The sequence below is a fragment of the Callionymus lyra genome, chromosome 13 (genome assembly GCF_982586985.1).
Source record: "Callionymus lyra chromosome 13, fCalLyr1.hap1.1, whole genome shotgun sequence".
NCBI lineage: Eukaryota > Metazoa > Chordata > Actinopteri > Syngnathiformes > Callionymidae > Callionymus > Callionymus lyra.
Genome location: NC_141830.1, coordinates 6,416,474 through 6,438,973, shown reverse-complemented (window position 1 = coordinate 6,438,973; position 22,500 = coordinate 6,416,474). Strand labels below are relative to the sequence as shown.

The 22,500-nt window shown below is 37.7% G+C and overlaps 2 protein-coding genes across 5 annotated transcripts in view; both read right to left on the bottom strand.

Moving 5' to 3' along the window:
* ephb6 (eph receptor B6) overlaps positions 1–15,963 on the bottom strand; it is a 66,558-nt gene extending 50,595 nt beyond the window's left edge. For all 4 annotated transcript variants that reach the window (XM_087806126.1, XM_087806125.1, XM_087806128.1 and 1 more), the window contains exon 1: positions 15,871–15,963. In XM_087806126.1, coding sequence (XP_087662252.1) covers positions 15,871–15,928 — 58 coding nt within the window. In that variant the 5' untranslated portion in view covers positions 15,929–15,963. The remainder of the gene's footprint in view (positions 1–15,870) is intronic.
* Positions 15,964–18,451: 2,488 nt separating this feature from the next.
* slc2a3b (solute carrier family 2 member 3b) overlaps positions 18,452–22,500 on the bottom strand; it is a 17,864-nt gene continuing 13,815 nt past the window's right edge. The window contains exon 10 of the mRNA XM_087806129.1: positions 18,452–22,500. This exon is cut by the window's right edge and continues 592 nt beyond it. The gene's annotated coding sequence lies outside the window, so the exon portion shown is untranslated.

The following is a 22,500-nucleotide window of genomic DNA, read 5'->3' as shown; positions in this document are numbered from 1 at the left end:
TAAAAAACATGCCTTAATTCATCGGCATTAATTGATGCTCGCCGGCTTCAACTGCTTAGTCCCAGCTAGTCAGGGTCGTGGAGCTCATCCAGGCGTTATGGCGGATCAAAGAAGATTACGACTACGAATTAAAGTTTTTTTTTTTAATTCAAGAAGTTACTTGTGAAGACCAGTGTAATCCCTCCTTCTCGCTTTAGAAACCTTTCTTACCAGTTTATATTCTTAAAATCAATGTTTTAATGAAATCGTTCATCGTCATCACAACAACGCTTTCAGTAACGGTGACCTTAACAGCTTCCGATTGCTTTGCCGCCCAGACATCCACTCACAGCTGTGGCTGACTGTAGCATAGATGTAGAATTTAAAGAGTAGAATATCGTTGCAACCAATCAGACTATCTAAATAGAGGAGTGTGTAGAAAGGCATCATGGGAATTCACTGTTTTGATGGTAACATAAGTGAGTTGGATGAAGTAAGTTCGTTCTGTGGTTTATCTATATATTATTATTATTATTATTAATATATTTACGTCTAATCTTGTTCTTTATATTCTGTAAGAACTCAAATTTCTACACTGTTGGACAAGCACAGTTATATATATTTATTTTTTAATAAATCACATGTATTTAACAGATTATCAAGTATCGAGTATATTTGTCATTCCCGACAAAAAGTTGGTTTTATAACTATAATAAGTTGATCCAACATTTATAAATTGAATTAAAAAAACTCCAGATTAAGAAAAAAACTGCAAATAATTTGTTTAATTATTGGGATGAGAATGCAAACCATGAATTGTAAAAAGAAAATTAATTATAAAAAGAATAAAATAAATTCAACCTTTCAATAAACACATCACTTATTAAAATTATTTAATAAACTGAATGCTTAAAAAGAAACATTTTAAATGTTAAATTAATTCAATATTCCGATTTCACGTATATATTTACATGTATATACACTCAAACTAAAATATGAATTATATAATGGCAAATGATTCATGATAACATTTAATAATAACAGGATTAACATTTGAAATATTACTTCATGTTGGTTGAAACAGGTCGTAATTAATGAAACGCTGATGATAACATTTGGCTTATGATAAGATTTATGTAAACGCTGATGTAAACAGTGGCGAACACAAACCAAGAGATTACAAAAAATGAAAAAAAGATTCCAAACAATAGAAACGTCAGAGGCTCCTGACTCGCCCTCGTCCCTCCAGCAGATTTTTCAGGATTAAACTCACAGATGGACCCCGATCCGCCCGCCCTCCATCATCTCCCGACACCCTCGTCTTATTGTCCCGCGTCTCATTCATGAGGAACCTGCCTCGCTGGACGCGGCGCCTCGCTAACCAATAATTTGTGATTTTTTAAAAAAAAAAGGGGAGAGAATGGTAGCAACGGCTAAATGAAAACACAAAGGCACCGTGATAGAGAAGGATTATATGCTGCCATAAGCATCTGTATAAACTGTTTTCCAGGCGGCGTATGTCTGGACAGATTGTTGGCTGGACCCTCAGAGCCGATCAGGATAAAGACTCTCGCACATTAGATCCGTTGCCATGACTGTAGAAATACCTTCCAGAGAAATCTGCAATTACTTCAAGGATAACACTAGAGGAGTGTGTACGGACAACAATCTGTTGATGCGTAGATATGCCAGATATATTGTGCTATATTGAGATATATTGAGATATATTGTCTACTCTCATGTCGACTAACGGTTTGGATTATTTTCAGAGTAATCTCTTCCTTTTTAGAGTTATTATTTAATTATTTCCAAAGTGCTCTATATTTAATATAAATAATAATATTTTTTATTTATATAACACTTTTTAAACCATAGTTACAAAGAGCTTTATATAAAAGCAAACAACTTCAGTTAAAAATGACACAATACATTAAAACAGAACAGTCTTAAAACAAGATAAAACAACAAGTGTTCCATTGAAAGAAAAATGGTATTAAAAAGGATGATAAAACACAGAAAATAGAGGAGAGGAAAAGCCCATTGATGAATATATCGCTTGTTATTCTTCAAATGTCTGCTGCAAACAAGCATAAAATACAGACTTTTCGGGAACATTTCTTCACAGCGATGCTTCAATACAAGAGGGACGTTACAGACGAGCAGTAATATTTGGATGGTTTTTTTAAGTGTCTTTTTGGAGGAAGTTGGTCAACGGAAATGATCAGTTTTGTCTATAACTCTAAAAAGGAACAGATTACTCTGAGAATAATCCCAACCCTTAGTCGACATGAGTGTGAGTAGAAAATGAGTGAAGTTTGAATTGTAAAGATGGTTTAATTCTCTTTTAATTTCATGTCTCTGGAGCTCCAAGAACTTTGGAGTTAAAGTGCGTTTTGAATTTTTACCATTTTAACAATCAACAAATAAACACGTTTCCTTGTTGAGGTGTGAGGCGGGAAATGGATGTTTTTTTTATTATTATTAATAATATTATTGTTATTTGTCTTATGGTCATTTTATCTTTAGATGATTTTTTTTTGTGTATCCTAGTGGTTTGTTTGCTTTAAATAAAATATGTAATATCATTGTGGAAATATTTTGATGATTGTATTATCATTAAACATCAATGAGTAAAATAAAGATGTTGTTTTCAATACATTTCAGCAGCTTGGTTTAAACAAGCATGTATTAATTTAAAAGAAAACATGAAATTATGACATTTTGTTAACAGAAAAAGATGCATAAATGGACTTCTGTTCTGGTTTGATGTGTTTTGTCATTTACTGCTCGCACACTTGCCTCTTTGTGTTGACAAACAAAGTGTGTTGTTGTTCATTGGTAAATGGTGTGCGGTGGCTACATGATGTCGGTGTGGTTTTGAACGAGCGATTCTCGTCTCCGTGATTTCTCGATTAGTAAAGTCAGTTCTGAGCTCACATTTCCGTCCAGATGACTCGCGCCCTGGATCCAAAACGTGTCGTTCCAAAACTCAATTAACCCTCAGGGTTTGTGCGTGAATAATGGATGGCCAAATGTTTTGCCATTAATATTTAAAGTTGACACCGTTTGGCTTGGAGTGCCGCGGCCCACAGGTCGTCGCCTTGATTCGTCTCATTGCGTGACATTAGCGTGTTGAATAATTCAGCCCAACATTCTTATATTAGCATTGAGTGCTGTGTCACACACACCCCTTCCTAGATCAAAGTGTGTGTGTGACGAAGTCGAACAGAAGAGATATGCTCTCGGTAAAAGCTCCTGTATTATTACTTTAGTCGATGCCATGAGCGTTGTCGCCGCGGCGTCGGGTCCATCAGCCGTCGCCGAGTTTCAAAGTTACTCCCCGACAAGTTTGCACAAGTGCTGAGTCGGCAATCTGGGCTGAGTGCTTGCATTAAAGCAATGTCGCTTTTTTTTTTTTTGTTCTGCCTCCTCCTACTCTCCCAGTTTCCCTTCTTCTCCAGCGGGTCCCTGTCATCCCGCTCCTGTGTATTATTCATCGGGAAAAAGCGACAGAACAGGACACGGCCCCCGGTTCCATTATTGATGCCGGACCTGCCGTTTGTTCTGGAAGAGCCGCGACGGTGCGGACGGAAGGGGAAAGAAAGTGTCGGACAATAGGACGGGAAAAGGGAGGGGATGAGAGGGTCTTGAAGCCATTCGGTGTGGGTGTAAAATGCTCTTCAGTTTCATGCACTTCTGTCCGTGCACTCGTGTGTGAAGTGACACACTCTTTGTTAAGTGTTGTACACGTCGACGCGCCGCTCGGCTACACACTCTCCGGGCAGGCGGGAGTCGCACCTACGCTCTGAGCAGAGCATTAATGACAGAGGCTGGAGTGTCCGCTCGTGTGATCGGCTCTGTCGACACGAGTGCGTCTGAAAAGGAGTCACGGTTCAGGCACGACTACGCACACAGGGTGTCGGCGCACATTTTGTCATGCGTCCACCTTCGTTCCGCTTCACACCGAACGCTTCCGTCCGCGGCAGACACTCCAGGACGAGACCGTCACAGAACCGTCATCCCAGACCTCCACCATGAGAGTGACACGTCCGGGGAGGAGGAGATGCATCGTCGCTAGGGTTTGGGATTCAGGAGTTGTTTCGTTTTGTTTCGTCTTCCTCGGCAGCCCAGACTTTCCTCGCCCCGGCTACATCGTCCGGCTCTTCCCAGGGGGAACCCCAAGGCAGTCCCAGACCAGTTGGGAGACATAGTCTCTCCAGCGTGTCCTGAGTGTACGCTGTGGTCTACCACACCTCACCAGGGAGGCATCCTGGTATCATCCTAGTCAGAGGTCTAAGCAACCTCAACTGACCCCTTTCAATAGCAGCAGTTCTACTCCGAGCCTCTCCCGGATGACCTTGCAACTCACCCTAATATCTAAGAAAGAGACCAGGCCCCCCTACGGAGAAAACTAATTTCGTCCGATTGTACCTGTGACCTTGTTCTTCCAGTCGCTTCCAATCGTCCATGACCATAGCTGAGGGTCATGGCTTAGCTCTTTTCACCACTACAGATCGTTCAGATCCCGGTGCATGACTGAGGATGAGAGGATACAGTGGACTCCAGCAGCTGATGTGTGGACATATTTTGGTTCAAAACCTATGGAAGCAGTTACGACTTCGTCAAGAGTCACGTGGTCTGTAAATACTACAACACCAGAGTCAAGTACCGGACAATACTACACATATATACTTGTTACTACACTATCACAACACCAGAGTCAAGTACTGGACAATACTACACATATATACTTGTTACTACACTATCACAACATCAGAGTCAAGTACTGGACAATACTACATATATATACTTGTTACTACACTATCACAACACCAGAGTCAAGTACTGGACAATACTACACATATATACTTGTTACTACACTATCACAACACCAGAGTCAAGTACTGGACAATACTACATATATATACTTGTTACTACACTATCACAACACCAGAGTCAAGTACTGGACAATACTACACATATATACTTGTTACTACACTATCACAACACCAGAGTCAAGTACTGGACAATACTACATATATATACTTGTTACTACACTATCACAACACCAGAGTCAAGTACTGGACAATACTACACATGTATACTTGTTACTACACTATCACAACACCAGAGTCAAGTACTGGACAATACTACACATATATCCTTGTTACTACAGTATCACAACACCAGAGTCAAGTACTGGACAATACTACACATATATCCATGTTACTACAGTATCTCAATATATTGTTGACCCTGTATCGTGATACACATCAACAGATTCAGAACAATAGACACCTCCTGAATAACCTTCTAACGTTTTGACCCTGCGTCTTAAGAGAATCGTAAATCGAGAATCATGAGGTACCGGAATCCAAACAAGGAATCGTTTGAATCGTTCAAATCCAAAAAAAACTATCACCAGACACACCAGTCAAAGAACGTATGAGGTATCAGGACTCGTTCCACCAGAAGTTATGTTAGTTTCCTCGTGTGGTTTTACAATTACCCTCCAGAGGACGACAGCAAAATGAAGTCGCTGCATTAATCGGACTGAATTATTTGTGTTAGATTTATTTAAGTAAAGCGTCTTGGGTTGATGGTCCCAGTGCTCCGGTCTTGTCTGCTCAAGGGCAACATGGAGGAAATATTATCCGATTTAGGAAGACGAGCACTTCACCCTCAGTGACGGTCCTCAAGGAAAAGTATAAACTCATTTGTGGCTGAAGATCATCAGACAGTTCAGACTCCAGACGTGTCATAGTATGTAAGAAAATGTCCAAAGAAGAAAGAGTTGGACGTGCTTTTAAAGCTCCACGTGTAGAACGATGTCGTGAAAACGGTGATGCGGAAAATATGGCTGGACTGCAGCCAGGAATGATTCAGAAGGATTTATTGATCCCATCTGAGTCCGTTTGGACACTTTTATTGGGGACAGAACAGACAAGAGCACAGATGAGCTGCCAAATAGTGGGTCGTCATGAGGTCACCTGGAATACTTTGACAGTATATGATAAATTCAGACCGTACTCTGGCTCTAAGAGATATTTCAGATTCAGGGAGAAACTTCGCTCCTGATGCTGGAACTGTGTCTTTCACAACAACTGGAAATTCTTAATGATTCCAAGACCATGATAATTTAGTATGGAGTGGTTTTATTAAACTAGATTCTTCAATGTTGGAACAAGTCTCTGAAACTTCCTTAAGCCAATCATCAAAACTGGGAAAGACTTTACATGGAGGCAAAATACTATAAACACACAGGAAAAGGAGGCAAAATCGATTTTCCCAACTGTCACATATATATATATACATATAAACTGCACCTCGTTTTCCATTTTAAAAGAATAATTGCGCAAATATACGATTGTTACATCTCGGAAATCCACCTGGATTCTTTGAAACTGTCACTATTTACCAAGAATGCATCCCGATCCGGGTATTTGGTATTTCGTCACCTTGTTGAACATTTAGAACCACAATACTGTCTGACTCCCTGTAAATATTTGATATGTATATATATATTTTTATAAAATAATATAATAAATATTTAAAAGTCTATTTCAGTAATAAGAATGAACAACAATAGTAAGAATGAACAACAATAGTAAGAATATACAACAATAGTAAGAATATACATCAATAGTAAGAATATACAACAATAGTAAGAATATACAACAATAGTAAGAATATACAACAGTAATAAGAAAATACAACAATAGTAAGAATTTACAACAATAGTAAGAATATACAACAATAGTAAGTATATACAACAATAGTAAGAATGTACAACAGTAGTAAGAATGTACAACAATAGTAAGTATATACAACAGTAGTAAGTATATACAACAATAGTAAGAATGAACAACAATAGTAATTATGTACAACATTAGTAAGAATATACAATAAAAGTAACAATGTACAACAATAGTAAGTATATACAACAATATTTAGAATATACAACAATAGTAAGAATATACAACAATAGTAAGTATATACAACAATAGTAAGTATATACAACAATAGTAAGAATGTACAACAATAGTAAGTATATACAACAATAGTAAGTATATACAACAATAGTAAGAATGTACAACAGTAGTAAGTATATACAACAATATTTAGAATATACAACAATAGTAAGAATATACAACAATAGTAAGTATATACAACAATAGTAAGTATATACAACAAAAGTAAGTATATACAACAATAGTAATAATGTACAACAATAGTAAGTACAGTATATACAACAATAGTAATAATGTACAACAATAGTAAGTACAGTATATACAACAATAGTAAGTATATACAACAATATTAAGAATGTTCAACAATAGTAAGAATGTTCAACAGTAGTAAGAATATACAATAATAGTAAGAATGTACAACAATAGTAAGAATGTTCAACAGTAGTAAGAATATACAATAATAGTAAGAATAAACAATAGAGAAGTGAGATGTGATCAGTAATCGTGACAACAGCAACAAAGTTCTCTCCAAGAACTCGACTCACTGCCAACACTTCTTTCATGAGGAAATTCAAGCCTGCTCCGACATTCCTGCGTCAGAGCGTCCCTCCTGGAGTCACATGGTCTCCGTCCTCACATGCATACTAACTGTGACACTATTTGTCGTGGCAGAAGCTGGCGAGAGGAGCTCCCTCCAGGGCTGTGACCTCTCGCTTCACAAATGGCAGACGTGTCATTAGAGGGAAGAGAAAGTGGTCTAATGGCTCAGAGAGAACAACAACACGCTTTTGCTTTTGGAAATGAGTTGAAAAACATCCTAAAAATAAAGTCTGATCATATTTTAATGTGTTGATGTTGGAGCTTCTTTCTTTCTCTCCCACACTCTCTCACACGCCAGCATGACGTTCGCTTCTCCTTTTGTCTTCCCTCTTTTCTTTCTTCTCTACCCTTTTCTCCTCTATCTTCTCTTCCCTCTATAATATGTCTCCTCTTTCTTCTCTCCATCTTCTTCTCTCTTCTAACTTCTTTTTCTTCCCTGTTCCCCTTCTTATCTTTCTCCATCTTTTCTTCTCACACTCCCCTCTTCACTTTCTCCTCCCTCTTTGTTTTGTCTCTTTCTCCTTCTTCTTCCCTTTCTCCTCCCTCTTCTTTCTTCCCTCTCTCCTCCTTCTGCTCCATCTTCTTTTTCTTCCCTTTCTCTTCTCATTCTTCTCCATCCTTCTTCCAATCCTGTCTTTCTTCTGTCTTTTCTATCCTTCCGTCCATCCCTTCTCAAATGTCAAATGTCTCCTCTCTTCTCTCTTTCTTTCTCTTTTCTCTGTCCTCCCTCTTCTCTTTCTTCCCCCTCTTCTCCCCCTTCTCTCACCTCCCACTCGTCTTTCTTCTCGCTGTTCTCCCTCTCCTCTCGTCTTCCTCTTCTCTATCTTCCCTCACCTCCTGCTCTTTCATCTCTTTCTGTCTCTCTTCCCTCTTCTCCTCTCTCTATCCCTTTCCTCTCGCTCCCCTCACTTGTCCCTTCTCTTCCATCTTCTCTTCTCTCTCTTATCACCCTCATCTTCCTTTTCTTTCACTTACCTACCTCCCCTCTGTCGTCTCTTACTTATCTACCTCCTCCTCCTCCTCCCCCCTTCTCTGCTGGCATCCGTCCCGTCGATGTCCCACTGTGACAAGTTTATTTTCTGGTCTCACTTTCTTAAATCCCTCCACAGAACAAAACACGTCCACAGACTGTGTGTGTTTTTAATCCTCCTAATGAATAGAAGGTTCACATCCCGCACTAGAATTAGCTGCAGGTGATTCCACGTGAAGCTCCTCAAAGTAAACACAGTGAAACCAGAGACCACAGGGTTCTGCAGTTTTTCTCTCTAATTATAATGTGAATATCCGCTGGCTGGCATCAGTGCAGCTCCGCTCATCCATGACGGGAATGCTGGGGGGGGGCATCAGGTGTTCCCCCAGCTTCTACTTCGCCGTGTTAATCCGACATGAACACGCGATTCTGGGAAAATGTCCTGCTATTTTAAAACACGTCTGCTGAAGCCATCAACTATTTAAAACAATTATGGCAGACGATGCCCTTTTACATTTCATCGCACTTGAGCAAAGAGGCAACTCAGGGGAACAAATAAACCGATGTGTTTTTCTACTCTTTTTTTTTTTTTTTTGGTGTGCTGCCGTGCAGGTTGAAGGTTAGAGAAGCATCGACTGTGAGCAATGACACATAAACCTCCGCCACTGGCAGCCATTTGTGACCTTCCGTGAGCCACGTTGCGCCTGCAGACTTTGTTTTTCACAAATATCACCAGAAGATATATCCATTTCATTTAAAACAATGTGGCAAGGTTACATTATTTTACTCAGTGCTTAAACTTCTCATGAAGAAAGTGACTCACTTATTCAAAAAAGGCATAAAATGCTTGTGTAATTATCATTATCAGTGAATAAGCTCATTTTCTTTGTCATATCAAGGAAGGTTTTAAGCTAAAAACTTAAATTACAGCTATGTAGTTCCAATATTAGTCAAGTTAAAGCCTTTTAAAAGTCAACGTTTTTGACCTTCTTTTAGCTCTTAGATGCTTCCACGTCAGAATGTGTCGTGATCGGTCTAAAAATGACGCCAACGCCCTCTTTTAAGAGACGATAAAATATTTAAATGAATGGCGACTTTGCCGTCGGTGTAAAACCCACTTTCAAAACGTTGAATTATGACGAGATGGGAGCGAGAGTGTGTCGCCGGAGCGCTGGTTCTCAAACCTTGTTAGCCACGCCTACAAAAACAGGTTGGTCATTTGTAGCAAAAGTACGTTTACTTTACTCAATACTGTATATTAAAATGAATGTCTAGGTTTCTATGTCAAAGGCTATCGTCGGCTGTGATGGTTGGCTGGGCGGCAAAGCACCATTGGAGTTGTTCTGGTCACCGTTACTGCGAGGGTTGTTGAGAAGGATGACAATGCAATGTTTGGACCTAACGCCACAATATACGAGGGACAACAGTGTATATCAAAGACAGATGTGAAAGAAAAAATATTTTTCGTGACACCTATAGTATGCAATGATGTATTAAGTTTGTATCAAAGTATATAAAGTTGGAGTGCATGTCCACCTCTTGACCCTCTGCACTTGACCGTGGCCTCCTCCGTGATCTCATACTTCTGCACGATGACCACCATCTGCAGACCACAACACTCACGTTCCCTGTTTAAACGTTTCACTTCAGAAAAGTCAATGTTATTCTGAGTCAATTAAAAGCTGAATGAAGTCTGACTGAGATGTTCTCGTGCTGGGCTGGTTTCATGAGAAGATCAAGATAGTGAGACATCGTTGGTTCGTGTTCTGATCTTGTTTCATTTGATCCCATCAGTGTGTATTTCCTAGTGGAGTCAGAAACCTCCTGCAGGTATTCTCTGGTGATTTCTAAGGTGTTCTCGGGTCAACAAGAAAGGTTACTCCTTCACTGTGTCATGGTTCTGCCCTCTGGAACTTCTGACCAGCTGGACCTATACGAGCAGATGATGCTGGATCAGTGCATGAGCTCAGCGTTTCTTTGCTCCTTTAATTCACAAAACATTCCTGTTACAGCTAAAGTGATGCTTCACCCAGAATTATTTTTATTCTGCAGGTAGCCAAATAATTTTATATGATGGGAACATTTTTAAGATAAATAAATGAATAAAATGACATTTGAAAACAGGCTTAATTCTTAATTTGATTGTATATAATATTATTTAATTCATTTTATTTAAAGATCCTGCATATTCCATATATTTTACCATTTAAAATAAAATATGTCAAATAAAATGCAAAACTAGTGTTATTATGCCTTTTTTTTTAAAACTAAATTTATTATTATTATATATAAATTGTTAAAAAACGTTTCATAAAACACTACAAAACTTATAAAACAAAAATCCATAAAAAGGACAAATAAAAGGCAGTAAAGAGGAGGAAATGTATGTACAAAAATGCATGATCAGTAATATTGAATCTTATATACATTTTATTTTAAAATATCATGTAAAAGCACCACGAGAAAAAAGATATTGGGCTGTATAGATGGAGTCACTTTGCACAGGAGTGGTCTTCAGAGTCACATTGTTCACTACGAGTCCAATATATCATTACAAAATGTTATCTTATTCTTAGTTTACTCAAGTGTTGTTAAAATAAAACAGGTCCAAGTAAAACATGTTTCTACTGACTTTTCAGCATCAGAACTAACTCTACTGTTTTAAATATGTTATAAATATTAATTTAACTTTTATTTATTTGTGAAAAAAAAGTTTTCATTTAAAAACAAGAAGACTTTCTGTTTTTCGGCTACATTTTCACTTGCAATCTTATAGATCGTTGATCAGATTTCTTTCAATATGTTGAATATTGTAGATATTATGTGTCATGATATTATCATTATGACGTTATATCATAATGAACATTTAAATATAATCACAGTATCAATTGTGAGTTTTCCTTATTGTCTGACCTCTAAGATACCCTATAATACCACTATGAAAACATTATGAACTACATTATGTTTCAATGAAAAACTATGACAAGAGAAAGAACATTTTAAACTCCGCTCAGATCTGTTTAACATAATGTGACCTTCCAAGACTTCCATGAACAGTAGATTGCAAAAGTATTTATAGCACTTGAACTTTACCACATTTTGCCTCATTGCAAGAAAAAACTACTTCTAAAGGCTAATAAATAAAAAACATCAGAGTAGTTTAGCAGTTTTTTATGTGTTATAATGTTTGTTCTTCTGAACATTTCCTGGTTTTACACATAAAATCCATCAAGATTATTTAAGTTTGTGATTTTTAATTGACAAAATAATGCTAAATTCAATCATTTTTCAATCTACGGTTCATAAAAAATCTTTTATTTGTTCCACAGTGGAGTTATTTGGTTTTTTTTAAGATTAAACATACACAAAACAAATACTAATAATATAATATCACAATAATTCTAAAATAATATAATAATAGTAATAACACAATTACAAAATAATAATAATAATAATCATACAATGGAACAAGACCATCAAGATTATTGTGTTTCCACCTGCAACAAGTTTAACCAAAAAAAAAATTTAAGATAAATCTCACCAAGTGAGGACTAGAATAAAAGACAAGTAGATCCATAAATTAAACAAACCTGCTGAAGTCCTTTAACAAAAAAAGTAACCAAATCTGCCAAGAAACTACCCAGAAATACCAATTAAATTAAAAGTTCTTGTTTAAATATAGGCAACTGAACATTGTTTATCCTCAATACAAAATGATTAACTCATAACCTTCACTTTGGAAAATCTTATACTTGCACATCTTGAGGGAAAAGATCAAGTTTCAATACATTACTCCACTTTGACATGAGGAGGAGTTCTTCACTGAGAGAGACTGATGTGGACGAGATTAAATCAGAGGAAGAAAAGAATAATGAATGCCTTGAAGCCCAGAAGATAAAACACCAACACAAAGACAGAGGCTACTTACTTATAAATGGTTAATGAGGACTTATATAACAAGTGTAGAGTTGCCTCACATCCCAGACACCTGTCATGAATAAATATAACACAATTAATTGTGTTGTGTTTAGGGTCGAAGAGAAGTGAGACAGAGATTGTCCAAAAGTGTCGACTAAATGTAACTAGCAAAGTAGTACTGAGGATTGACAATAACATGTTAGTATGTTACGTATCAAGATACAGGGTCAAAAATACCATATATTGTAATAGTTGATTATTTACGTTTTGTTGATTCGTTTTTTTATTTCATTTTGTTGATTTTTTATTTTATTTTTTAATGTCCTTTCATTGTTTACTTCATGTTTTGCATCGTGGGTCTGAGAGGACAACAATTTAATTTATGCTGTATGTCTTAATACATGTATATTTGACAAATAAAAGAACTTTAACTTGAAGTATATATATGTAGTATTAATTAATTTACAGACCACATGACTCTTGACGAAGTCGTAACTTCTTTCATTTGTTTTCAAACCAAAACAGGTCCAAATATCAGCTTTTGAGTCACTGTATCCTCTCGTCCTCAGTCATTACCATTAAACTATGGTTCTCTATATGGTTATTGAGTGGAGGAAAGTTTCAATCATTTTTGTTCAACAATTTTGTGCACAGCTGCCTACTTTGAAATAACACAAATGTGGATTAATTTTATTCATTATTGTCAATGATTGTTGTATTTATTTAGTTATTGTTGTCGTTTGTCTACGGTCACATTTATTTGAATGAACAAACCGGATTCACGGCAGCAGCGACATCATCTGTGATCAAACCTGGGACATGATCCCAGTCATGTGACCACATTTCAGCGCGTGTGTGTATTTCAACAGCGTTTACGCTATTAGGTTAATACTGTATTACGAGCCGCTCGATTTCAGCCGCACACCAGTGGTGCCGACGACCATCACTCATTAGACCATCTGTTCTCTTTAGCAAAGTTACCTCCGCTGTTGTCGCAAACAAACACTCGGTGTGAACAGGTGTTTCGCTGGCGTGTCGAACCCACGTCGAGGCTTGATCGAGAAGCTAAGTATAGGGGGGTCAGATACCCCCCCGAACCCCCTCCTCATTGCACATTCATATGGGATAACGAGCGTTTAGCCGGACCGTTTCTCTGCCGGCACCTCCTCGGGTGTCTAATGTCTCGGGTCTATGGCAGCGTGGAGAGCCGAGTGGACAGTTGCGGGGGGGCGGCTGCTCCGGCTTGACACATCTGCGAGATTATGAGTGACATGTGGGGGTCGCCGAGTACACAGGAAGCGGGTTATGCAACTTATTAAGTCTGTGTTCCCGTGTTCCTTCGATGCCGACAAGGAGATTTTTCTTTACATTTTGTTAGAAGCTGGTTTTTATTGTTATAATGACAAGGATGTGATAAAATATTATCAAACTCAACTTTTTGTTTTTTTTCCACCATATTCAACAGCTCCGTATCGATATACAGTAAATATATCTATATATATCTCTATATATATAGATATATATAGAGATATATCATCCAAAATAATACAAAATGTTTTCGATTTCAAATAATAATGCTTTTTTTAATCTTAGTTCTTAAATAGTTTTGAAACAAAATAATTCATTTTTTAATTTTCAATTAAATCCAAATATTCACGTTGTATGTTCATTTTTGTGTTGCAACTAAACTTCTGGCCGCTAGCTGGCAGCAGTCCTCCGCAGCTAAAGGAACAACAAAATGAGATCCTGTTTATGACTGAGGACAAGAGGATACAGTCGACCACAGCAGCTTTTAAAGCTGATGTTTGGACATATTTTGGTTTCTAAACAAATGAAATCAGTTACGATTTCGTCAAGAGTCTTGTGGTCTGTAAATACTGTAACACCAGAGTCAAGTACTCGACAATACTACAAATATATACTTGTTACTACACTATCACTAGATATTGTATCGTTGCCCCTGTATCATAACGCATAGCAACACAATACACACTGATGACACGTCCACAGTCCATGAAACAACTGCTGACCCACTTTTAACTTGTTTAACCAAACAGAGTAAAGAACATTAACTCGCCCACACTACGACCTTCAACATCCATCTGTCGCTTCTAACCGCTCGCAACCAAAAATGTTTTGTTTTTTTCCCTTTCTTTTCAGTCCGACATGAGGACGAGCAGATGGTGACTGCACAACAAAGTACAAAGTAGAACATCTCGTCTACCTCTGGGTTCAAATGTGCATCAAGAGTAGAAACTGTGTTTGTTATCCAGACGTTATCTTATCAGACGATAAATAACCAACAAACGTTGATCTTGGACATGTTCATAGATTCGAGGTAGGATTACTTCAGTTGTTCTTACAGATTTGAAGCTAAAGAAATGTAAAGATATTTGCTGACTAAAGGCGGAGATCCAAGCACTCATTTTCCACAACGACACGATAAGTCGTTTTTAAATCTCCTCCACGAAATTGCTCGTAGCGCCAGCAAATGTCTCGCCAATCGGCGTCGAAATCCTCAGAGTCTCAGGGCGCAACTAGACCCCCCCCCCCCCCCCCTAATGACATCTGAACAAACCTAAAAAACCCAAATAACTTTTTGAATCTAAGAACTCACATGTTCCAGTGGAGCAGACTTTACTTTGACATTTTTTCAGGGTTTTTTATTGCAATTATGAAGATGTATAACGATCAGGTCAAATGGCAACAGAGGCCACGACGGACTCGTCTTCGTGAAGCACAAAGCGTTACGTGGCCTTCTGTCCTGTAGCCGCTTCATCCATGGTTCCATCTTTAAACACTTTAAGAGGAGAATATTATATTTTTTAACAGCAACAGTCACACGATTTCTGTAATTTCTAAGTCGTATTTGTTCATGTCCTGATCCAAAGTAGCAGATCGTTTAAATGTGTTTTAAAAGACGGATACAACGGCCGGTAAAAAGGCAGAAAAGGGAGTGAAAATACCTCTTAGGAAATGAGCAAATCTGAGCCTAGAGATCAAACAAATTATCTGGTCTCAGTTACATTTATGGCAGCGAGACACTGGAAAATAAGGCGACAGTTGGGCTACAGCAACACTTGCTGCTCAGAAGTAACAAAAGATTTTAGTAGGGATTATTTGAAATGTCCAGGAATCAATTTAGCGGCGAAACTTTACCAACTTACCTAACTTTTTCTGACATCAAAATTCATCAACTAATGAGCCTCTGCGTCGCCTCAGATTCCTACTTGAAGTTTCACGTGACACTTTTTTACACTTTGTTACCGAGACTCCCCGGAGAGATCTACATTCTCCCACATTCATCCCAGTCGCACACTTCAGCATCCATCCATCCATCCTGGAGCGTTCAGAGAGACTCGTGATGATGCAGGGATGTTGCAACGCTCCATCCCTACGACTGCATGACAAGCATGGAAAAGTTTCTCTTACCTTCCTCTGCTGAATTAGGCTGGAAAAACAGAGACAGAAACAGAAAGATACTCCACATCTCCGCGAGCGACTGACACTGACTGAGAGCAGGAGGGAGGGAGGGAGGGAGGGAGACGGCATGAAAGAGAGAGAAGGATAGAGTGGGTGAGAGAGCGAGGGGGGAGAAAGAGAAGAGGGCGGAGTCAGCTTTCATCATGGGAGGAAGGGAAGAGAGGATGGGAAGTGAGGATGAAAACGTTTTTCAAAAAGAGGATCTTTGGTGAGAGAAGGAGGGAGAGAGAGCAGAATAAAAAGGTGGAGAGGCAGAGGAATATCTCAATGAGTGACTCAGTGTTTCTGGCATCTACTAGTGCTGTCTAGACCACAAACTCTGGCGTCCTGTTCCCAAGTTCCTCAAGCTGCAGCATGTCAGAGTTCTTCCCTTCTTCCCCGTTCTGATCTCCCTCCGCTCCTCGCGTTTATAGGAAATAATTATCATTTTTGGGATTCTCTGTTCCTTCTTGTGGCTGCACGCTCTTGAGCAAGGCACAGTCCCGACCTCATACGATGATCACACACGCCCCCCACTGGCCAGACTCCAGCACTGCAGCTTGTTGATGAGCTTTCATGCCCCAGTTGGCCGCGTTGACTAAGACTGGAGTGGACTCTGGCGGGGAGATGTTGCCTACACTGGTTTGACACAGTTAGGTGGCCCCGTTCCCAGCCAGCCGGGGGGCTCTCCGCCGACCGCTCTCCACTTCTGAGGTGAAGCCATGAAAAAGATGAAGACGAGAGGTCGAGGGCGAAAGAGGGTTTCCTGAATTTCACTCTCGTCGTTCATTGAACATTTTCCCTCTCGAGTTCCAACACGTTTGGTTGTAGAGTTTATCTCCAGAGTTACTTTATGAAAAACTCCAGATTATAAAAAAAAATCAAATACATGTTGAGGCTCATAATCCATCAACATCAACATTTTCTACATTTGAGTCTCCACAGTATTACTCAGTAAGGCTCCATAGCATTACTTTGTAAGGCTCCGTAGTATTACTTTGTGAGGCTCCGTAGTACTACTTTGTGAGGCTACGTAGTATTACTTTGTGAGGCTCCGTAGTATTACCCTGCAAGGCTCCATAGTATTACTTTGTAAGGCTCCGTAGTAATACTTTGCGAGGCTCCATAGTATTACCCCACAAGGCTCCGTAGCATTACTTTGCGAGGCTCCGTAGTATTACTCTGTGAGGCTCAGTAGTATTACTCCTTGAGGCCTCGTAGTATTAATCCTGTGGGAATCTGTAGTATTTCTCTGTGAGGCTCCGTAGTATTACTCTATCGAGGCTCCATAGTTTTACTTTGTGAGCCTCCGTAGTATTACTCTGCGAGGCTCCATAGCATTACTTTGTGAGGCTCCATAGTATTACTTTGTGAGGCCTTGTAGTATTACCCCGCAAGCCTCCGTAGTATTACTCATCGAGGCTCACTGGTATTACTTTTTGAGGCCCAATAGTATTACCCCACAACGCTCCGTAGCATTACTCAGCGAGGCTCCGTAGTATTACTTTGCGCAGCTCTGTAGTATTACTTTGCGAGGCTCAGTAGTATTACTCCGTGAGGCCTCGTAGTATTACCCTGTGGGACTCCGTAGTATTACTCCGTGAGGGTCCATAGTATTACTCCGTGAGGCTCTGTAGTATAACTCTTTGAGGCTCCATAGTATTACTACGTGAGGCTCCATAGTATTACTCCGTGAGGCTCTGTAGTATTACTCTGTGAGGCTTCATAATATTACTCTGTGAGGCTCCATAGTATTACTCTGTGAGGCTCGGTAGTATTATTCTCTGAGACTCAGTAGTATTACTCCATGAGGCTTCGTAATATTACTCTTTGAGGCTCCATAGTATAACTTAGTGCAAAATATGATAAAAATATGAATCTAGTTACACATTTTTTTATTAAATAAAAACAAATTCAACCTTTCAATATAGAAATGATTTAATTAAAGTATGAATAAATAATTAAATGTAAAAAACAACATGTTAATAAAATAAAAAGGAGCTAAACAACTTTATGAGGCCTCGACTCGTCCCCACAGTTCAATATTTTACACACAAAGGTTTTACCTAAACATGTACATGAAACCAGCAACAACTTAACTAGTTCATCTAGATATGGTTAGTTAGTGAGTCAACTTTACTCAGCAGTCCTGAGTCGTTCAAAGTTCTTTAGATGAAGTGAGATTTTTTTTTAAACTTTTTCTGCAGCCATTAAAATCAAGTACGTCTCGTAAATAATTAATAAATTGATCCTAATTATTTCAACACAAACCACTAAATCCGCAACAACATGCCTTTCTAAGTGAAGGAAAAATGAGAGGTTCTGAAATAAACCTTCTTACCTTCATTTCTGTTGATTCGTTTCTGCCTTTCAGGTGTTTTTCTTTTCTTCTTGTCTTTGTTAAAATAAAAAACGAGCTTTGCTGCGTTTTAGCGCCTCCCAGCGGCGAGGCATGTTAACGCTCACAATCTTTTCGCTTGAAAGTGGAAAACGACAATGCTATTTTTACTAATTTCGAATCATTTGTGGCAAAAAATAATCCTCGACAAAGTCAGAGCAACAAACGGAGATTTAATTGAAGACATTATGGCGATTTTAAGCACAAAACAAGTCAATCAGAAGAAACATCAGTGCGGACATGAATCTGAAAACGTCAAAAGTGCAGACTAAAGTTAGCAAACAGATATAGAAACATATAAAGTGGTAACATGTGCATAAAACAGACATAAATAAAATGACTTAGTGTGATTTTAAAAACCTTGAGCTCAAACAACCCTTGAATGTCTACCAACTTGTCACTGGTGTCAGAAGTGAAACTATGATGGTAAAGAAAACACTATTTGACTGATTTCAGGTCATTTTTGTGTCGATTATAAAAGCTCAGGTTCAAATGTAAGTGTCACCTCGTCTCTGAAATACATGTAGATTTTACCTTTTGGCAGTTTATTATAAAAGTATAGAAAAAATTGGGCATTTTATTTTTGAAACTTCTTCTTATTTCAGAAATTCAAAATAAAATTTCTGTAGGTATATATATATATATATACTCAATGTTTAAAAATGAAAAATTAAACATTTGAAGCATTTGAAATGATTAATTCAGTCAATATTCTGATATGCACTGATATACAAATATATATTTTTCTAAAAGAAAAAAAACTTGATCAAACAAAAGCATTATAACCATACAACTTGAGAAAGACAACTTTCTTTCCTCACAAAATAATGACACAGTAAAGTTAATCATTAAGTTGAACAGAGGTTAGTCTGTCTGTACGTGTCGACCAAGGATCCTCACATCAATGACAAAATGGTCGAAAACTACCAAAGTTTGCATTTGAAGTCCGACCATATCTTGAGTAACCATATGAAATGTCTACAAAATTAACGTAGATTATTTTCAATGTCGATATGTCGACTTATAAAGATGTCAGTGTTTGAGATGAGATCGTGAACAATAGAGACTGTCAATAAGAGCAGATGCTGAAGGAATCTGGGAAGGTTTGAGATGATGAAGACAGTTTTAAACTTCCTGTTGAAGACCGTTTGAAATACTTGAATTTAACATTTCAAATGTTTTTCAAGCATTAAAAAAAATAAAAATCAATGAACAAAATCAATAATTCTTGCTATGAATTATTTGAATTACAAATAAAATAGTTTTTTTTTTATGAATTCAATTTTTTACACTTATAGTTTGATATTATAACTCCAATAATTCAAATATAAAATGTCTATATTCAATATTTTTACGTGTAGTCTTTCAACTGTATAGTGTCTTGAGATAACTTATGATAAGACACTAAAAATAAAATTGAATTGAATTGAATTGAATATAAAAATGTTACAATAGTTTCACCAGACAAAACAAAAAGAGTTCAAATTTTCAGGCAATCATTAGAACGTCACATTGAATTGAAAACATTTTGATGAATTAATTGAAATTATAATACTAAATATTGAATCACAATATAGAAATAATTGAATTGAATTATTAAAAATATATTATTCAATGCTTAATATTTTAAATATAAATATTTATAAAACATTTTGTACATATTTATATTTGAAATATTAAGCTTTTTTTAAATATATATTTATTTAAATGGAACTGATTTTGGCACTACTTCCATAGGTAAGTAAATGTATAATAAACTCGAATTTAAGAAGCAACATTTTAAGTTTCAAGCTAACACAACATGGACACAACATGGACACAACATGGACACAACATGGACACAACATGGACACAACATGGACACAACATGGACTCACAACGTAGCGTAACAGTCGTTGTCTTTCAAGCCTGAATAATTGAGTTCCCCCCGCAGGATAGTGTTGTGCGAGCGAGCAGGGCAACGCCACGGCCGCACCTCAGTCCCCCCCAAAGACCGCAGAGCAATCATGCAGGAGGAAAAAACTGTGTTTTTGGGTCAACTTAACGTGGATCCAAACCAGCTTTTAAAGCTTGACCTCAATACATAAACCCCCGAATCCTCCCACCTTTTGTACAAGAGGGGTCTTAACTTTGATCCTCTTATGGTGGCGACGAACTCACCACGACGAATGTTACGTTCTGTCCATTCTGTTCGGATCGTAGCAGACTTGATGTAGAATATCACAATTTACCATTTAATTATTTGTTTGATAATTCAATTCATAATTTGTAATTAAATTCTTTAATTTGTTTGAAATTACTTTTTTATTTCAATCATTTGTGTATTGAATGGTTGAAGGTTGTTTTTTTTTTCTTTGTTTAATCGTAATAACAAATTCAAATATTTTCATAAATACATATATATTTCTTTACACATATAGTTGATGTTTTGATTCCAATGATTAAAAAATATATTTTCTAAATTCAACATTTTTTAATTTGTAGCCTTTTTAATTCGATATAAAACTGTTGTTATTATAGTGTCACCGGAAGAGTACTGAGCTATACAGCTATGTTCAGAATAATATCAGTCCAACATGACTAACCAGATAAATCACTGTTTTTGGTATAAAACATAATAATAAATGGAAAATAATTTACCAGCAGGTGTAGTAAAGTCAGAGGAACCAACAGACCCAACTTTAATGATATGAAAACTCCTGGGTCTGTGTAATTGACTAATTAAGTAAAAGTGTTCAAAAAAATAGCAGTGTGGAGTTCAATCAGTGACATCATTGATTATGTGAAAGAAACAGGTGTCAATCAGGTGTTATTCAAGGATGAAGCACATGTTGTGCAATTCTCTGTGTAAACTGATGAAAGATGGTTCGTGCCAAACGTTGTTCAGAAGAAATGCGTGCTTTCATTAAAAAGTTGATTGGAGGGGAAAACGTATAAAAAAGTGCAGGAAATTATGGGCTGCTCAGCTAAAATGATCTCCAATGCTTTCAAATGGAAAGACAAACCAGAGAGACGTGGAAGAAAACGTAAGACTACCATTCGAATGGACCAAAGGATAGTCAGAATGGCAAAGACTAAGCCAAGGCTCTGCTCCAGGGAGATCAGGTCTGAAGGTACCTGTGAGTGCAGTGACCATTAGAAGATCTTATGTGAGGCTAATCTAACAGCAAGAAGGCTCCGCAAAGTCCCACTGTTGCAAGAAAGACATGAGCTGAAGAGGATTGAATTTGCCAAACATCATGTCGACTGGCCTCTGGAGAAATGGAGAAACATTTTGTGGATGAAAGTAAGATTGTTCTTTTTGGATCCAAGGGCCGCAGACAGTTTGTCAGACGACCAAACACTGAATACAAGCCAGAGCTCACTCTGAAGACCGTGAAGCATCATGATATGTTTCTCTTACCATGGTGTCGGGCCTTAATATAGCATACCAGGGATCATGGATCAATTTGGATCACAATACTTGAGGAGGTCATGCTGTCTTATGCCGAATGGGAGATGCCCCTGAAATGGGTGTTTCAACAGGACAATGACCCCAAACATAACAGTCAGGAGCCAAATCTTGGTTCCAGACCAACACAATTGAGGTTATGGAGTGGCCAGCCCAATCCCCAGACCTTAATCCAATTGAGCACTTGTGGTGTGACATAAAATGTACTGTTTCTGAGGCAAAACCCAAAAATGCAGAGTAATTGTGGAAGATTGTCCTCCTGGGCTGGCTCACCTGTTCACAGGTGCCAGAGGTTGGTTGACTCCATGCAGCAGTTATCAAAAACAGGGGTTATTCAACCAAATATTAGTTAACTAATTGTCAGGATTGCTAAATGTTAATATTTTTTCAGTTTATTTAGTAAATATTTAAGTTTGCAATAAGAAATGCCGACACTGCTATTTTTTTGAACACAGAAATATCACCTTTTCCTTCATATTATGTAAAGTAATTAATATTGATACTTTTTTCTTTATGATTTGTTGTGCAATACCATGTGCAGCGTTCCTAATGAAAGAAAATAAAAAATATTATAAGGATTTTGAGCTTTATTCACTTTTTTAAAAACACTGCTATTATTTTGAACATAGCTGTATATGGTCTTCGATGCCGTCACATGATCGTCTATGTGTCCCGTGATTGGCTGAAAGTTAGATTGAGTAGCTCAGTCATTTTTTATATTGAATTCAAAAGACTACAAAATTTAAAATAT